We start from the raw sequence: 5,085 nt of genomic DNA, 5'->3' as shown, positions 1-5,085 counted from the left end.
TGTTCAGACCACCTTAGTTTTCAAATTAGCTTGCTGTGTTAGTCATTTGGAAACCCTGGTGGCGTAGTGGTTAAGTGCTACAGCTGCTAACCAAAGAGTCAGCAGTTCAAATCCGCCACGCACTTCTTAGAAACTCTATGGGGCAGTTCTACTCTGTCCTATAGGTTTGCTATGAGTCAGAATGTGCTCGACGGCACTGGATTTGGTTTTTTTGTGGTTTGTCAGTCATTTATGTCAACAGGAACCTTTGTCTATTTATTGTATGGAACTCCCATTCAATTCTTCATCTCCTATCTACTCAGGGTGCCCTTAATGGGGAGGCAGCATGCTATTATGCATAAGAGAACATATGGTAAAAGCATACTGTCTGTATTTGAATTCTGACCCCAGCACTTATTAGCTGAGTGACTTTTGATAAGTTTTTCAACTCTCTGTACCTCAGTTTCTTCAATATCGTAAGAGAATGGTGAGTTTACCTCTTTCCCAGGGTTATTGTGTGAATCACGAGTTACTATATGTAAAGCATTTAGAAAAGTGCCTAGCACGTAATGAGATCTTTATCAGTATTTGCTATTCATTTGTAGTCTTCTTTCTGCTGAGCCTCTTTACATGACTCACCATTAAAGACTCATAATCAGAATGGCCAGGTCCTTTGTGTGCAGAAGAGGTATGTATGATCAGGAGAACATTTAGAAAGAGTGATTCAACAGGCAGAAATGACAGATTGGAAAATGCGTGCTAAGATATTATTAAAAAATTCTGAGTTAAAAATATTATAACATTTATCTTTTGCAATGGGTTAAAAAAAAATCCAAATATGTAGTGAGAAGTTTTGAAACAGATATTTAATGGTTGGAAGTTTCCTAATCACTGTGTGATTTTTTTACTCCACCAACAATTTGGAAAATCGCTTCATACCTTTCTACTTTAAAAGCTGTGATGATTGGTAATAAGGTGAGATTTCTGGTTTACGTACAGATGTTGGTTTTACAAAATATTTGAAATTTTTAGAAAGCTGAAATATAATTTATAGCTTTTTTGGGATATGTAAAATGACCTTGGTCAGAAGAAGTAGTCATAGTAAAAACCTATTGCCGTCGAGTAGATTCTGACTCATAAAGACCCTACAGGGTAGAGTAGAACTGCCCCATAGGGTTTCCAAGGAGCAGCTGCTAGATTCGAACTGATGACCTTTTGGTTATCAGCTGAGCTCTAAACCACTGGAGCACCAGGTCTCCAGGTCATATTAGCTGCATCAAAACAATCATTTCATAAAATCTTCTCCCTTTTTAATTATACTTTAGCAAAGCTTCAATGAACCTGTCTGTGAGTAGGGTTTTGGTTTGGTGGAGGAAGGAGTCTCTATTTAAAATTTATGACAAAGAAATGTCTCTATATCTCATGTATTATGTTTTAAGTTCCCTCAGAAGATAGCATCTCAAGCATAATAACAACTGATGTTATATCTCACACAGGTAACTAAGATGAACCAAATGGAGAAACACAATCATACGGCAGTGACTGAGGTAACTGAATTTATTCTCACGGGCATCACTGACAACCCAAGGCTGCAAGCACCGCTCTTTGGAATCTTTTTCTTCGTATACTTAGTCACGGTGGTAGCCAATCTGGGCATGATTATCTTGACCCATTTGGACTCCAAGCTACACACTCCCATGTACTTTTTCCTTAGGCATTTGTCTATTACTGATCTTGGTTACTCCACTGTCATTGGTCCTAAAATGATGGTAAACTTTGTAGTACACAAAAATACAATTTCCTTCAATCGGTGTGCCACCCAGCTAGCATCCTTTGGGATTTTCATCACCACTGAACTGTTTATTCTGTCAGCAATGGCCTATGATCGCTATGTGGCCATCTGCAAACCTCTTCTCTATGTGGTGATCATGACAGAGAAAGTGCGCTGGTTGCTTGTGCTTACTCCCTATCTCTACAGCACATTTGTGTCCCTATTTCTCACAATTAAGTTATTTAAATCATCCTTCTGTGGCTCGAACATTATCAGCTATTTTTACTGTGACTCTCTCCCTCTGATGTCCATGCTGTGTTCTGACACACATAAATTAGAATTGATCATTTTGATCTTTTCAGGCTGTAATTTGCTCTCCTCCTTCTTGATTGTTCTTGTATCCTACATGTTTATTCTTGTGGCCATCCTCAGAATGAATTCAGCTGAAGGAAGGCATAAAGCCTTCTCCACCTGTGGCTCCCATCTGACAGTGGTGGTTGTATTCTACGGGACACTATTGTTTATTTACTTGCAGCCTAAATCCATCCATACATTTGATATTGATAAAATGGCTTCTGTGTTTTATACTCTGGTGATCCCTATGCTGAATCCATTGATCTACAGCCTAAGGAACAAAGAAGTAAAAGATGCCATAAAGAGAACATTAAGTAACCGATGCAAAATTCTCAATATATTTTAATATTTGCTTATGAAGGTGGGTCCAGTAATCTTTGTTTAATAGTGTTAGTTCAATAATGGTATTAAATGTGAAACTATTTTATCAGTTGTTTTTTGTTTGTTTGTTTGTTTCTGAACAAAACACTTTGTCTTATATCTCCCTATACTCTTCCTCTTCACTTCAATAGATATAAATATTGTAGCTAGATAATACCCCAAGTAATTTGTAAAGTCATAATGCAACCCTCCATTATTTATAAATAAGACAAACCATATCAAATTTGGGTTAAATGTAGGCTTACAAAGATAAATTAGCGTAAAATAGCCAAAATGGAGCAACATTAACCAGAAATTTAGTATTATATATTTTATAGTGGTCACTGGGTATTAAAGATAAGTAAGGTTGAACCCTGAAGAATATGTACACTAGACAAGAAGCAGGAAATAGTAACAAGTACTCATTACACAAAATGAAAATTATGTTTCAAGAATCTAGGCTAAATACAGAAACAAAATATGTCCCCTCAGGCTGTGGTTTTCAATCAGGTCGATTTAATATTTTATATGTCAAGGATGGAGTAAGAATCAGGAATAGTTCTCATTCCGAGCCATGAGAAAAATGCTGAATAGTTCTAGATCAGCCTGGATAGATCCTCACACTATAGTCTCTTCTGGTTTATGTGAGCTTCCAAATGAACAAGCTGACTTAAATTTTGTAAACCAAGTTAAGTGACTCACTTGGCTAGTTAAAAGAGTTGTATCAGTATATTTTGAAGTCATTGGCAGTGATAACACAGCAAAAAGATAACTGATACGCTCAATCATTAACTGTGTTTTCATTGCGACTATATTGTCTACTTCATGAGCTTGTATACACAGCAATCTTACCTTATGTGCACTCTGCTAACACCATGCTTATTTCACAGGTATACTTGCTCAGCAAATAAACCATTTCCTTACACTTTAGTGTTTTCCTCATCATTTGAATGGGCATTCTCAGATTTTTTAAATATATTTACTAACTTCATGGAGCTTGTTTTAATCTGCCCTAATATTTAAAGTGAACATTTAAGAAATTGAATCAGAATTTGAACCAGTGACTCTTGATCCCAGACGCATGCTTTTTCTGCTTCTTTTAGTGTACTATATTTTATTAAAAACATAAATCGAACATAATTAAAGAAATACAAAACTACATTCCCAATCAAATCAATTTTGTTTACCATGGTATCTTCAGATCCTATCCCTCAGCATGGTTAATATTATGAGCAATTTTTATTTTCTACAGTTATATTTTATGTCATATTGCACAGATTTAACCTGTATTTTTTTCCTTCCTCAAATTATATCATCCCCATCAATTTTTACAACCAACAGAGAAAGTTAAATATCAATAGCATTCTTCAACATCATCCATCTCAAATGTACTTTAAAAATATCAGACATCAATTTCTCCACAACTTGCTTTTCTTACTTAAGACTGAATCATCATCATCATCATCATCGTCATCATCCTCATTTTTCTTGGTCAACAAATATTAAATATTTTTCATTTTTAACACCAGCGTACAACTGTGGAGCATAGCTCAATCACTTTGTACTTAACCAGTTCTTGATTTACGAATGCTTGATTGGTTGCAGCTTTTCTTCTCTTTTTTTTGCTACTATAAAAAATACAAAAAGTTAAAAAAAAATGCTCTAATAATCAGTCATGTGCTTATAATGTAGTACATGAATGCTTTTTATTTCTAAAATACATGTGTAAGGACTCTTCCACATTCTAAAGATGTGTTAGTGGGTAATTTTTTTCACTTATATACATAATAATATAATTTTTTCAAAAATCCCAGAAAAAAGTGCTACGAATTTTGATTTTATCCAAGTACTATTTTTTTTTTTACCCATCTTCCACAAAGTAACACTAACATTTACTGATAAATCTTCCTCTTTGTGTGATGGAAAAAGTGTACAGTGAAAATAATAGTGCTTGACATCAGCTACCTGATATCACAGAGTCAACCTAATGGTTCTCAAAGATCCACTTCTTTCTTTCAGGAATTTTGCAGCATTCTAGACCTCATGGGACAAGCTACTGCCCTTTCCTTAGTTGGCACAAAGTAAATATTCTAATTATAACTAAATGATGAACAGTTCAGAAATAATGTTGCCTGCCTACATGGATGGGTATTTGCACATTGTCAAAATGCTTTCCAGCTTTAAAAACTTTAGCTTTCTTTTCATTATTTTCACTCCATATGCAACTGATGTCTTGATTCACAAAGAATTTTTAGCTAGGAAATTGGACTGTATTGTATTAATGCTTAAATAGCAAAAGTTGCAAGGTTCTAATACTGGATTGAATAAACTCAGCCTCCATTCATTTCTAAAAAACCCTCAAGGTTGGTTTCTTACATGTGCTATGTAATGAATTTCCCCAATTTGTATTCTCTTGTTTCTTTATTCAGCAGTAAGACATACTCTTCAAGCTATTTTTCTCAAAGTATTCAAATTTTCCATATGGAACAGGGAGCCATTTTGGCTCTAGGATATTGGAGAAGGATGGCATAAAAGCCAAGCTTATAACTTTTAACATTTTAGCTTAACCATGCAAGTGATCCATCCCTAATTTCACACTATAGGGTTGAAACCAAGATATA

The 5,085-nt window shown here is 34.9% G+C and overlaps 1 protein-coding gene across 1 annotated transcript; it reads left to right on the top strand.

Moving 5' to 3' along the window:
- The first annotated feature begins 1,457 nt into the window (after window positions 1–1,457).
- On the top strand, window positions 1,458–4,477 carry LOC135231660 (olfactory receptor 8K1-like). Its single transcript, XM_064288084.1, has one exon. The coding sequence runs from the start codon at window positions 1,458–1,460 to the stop codon at window positions 2,448–2,450; it is 993 nt and encodes a 330-aa protein (XP_064144154.1). The 3' UTR covers window positions 2,451–4,477.
- Window positions 4,478–5,085: the final 608 nt, after the last annotated feature.

Source organism: Loxodonta africana, chromosome 7 (genome assembly GCF_030014295.1).
Source record: "Loxodonta africana isolate mLoxAfr1 chromosome 7, mLoxAfr1.hap2, whole genome shotgun sequence".
NCBI lineage: Eukaryota > Metazoa > Chordata > Mammalia > Proboscidea > Elephantidae > Loxodonta > Loxodonta africana.
This window is presented reverse-complemented; position numbering and strand designations above follow the sequence as displayed.

Excerpts from the sequence above, each read along its gene's own strand:
- LOC135231660 (XM_064288084.1), top strand. The coding sequence starts at position 1,458 with ATGTTATATCTCACACAGGTAACTAAGATGAACCAAATGGAGAAACAC.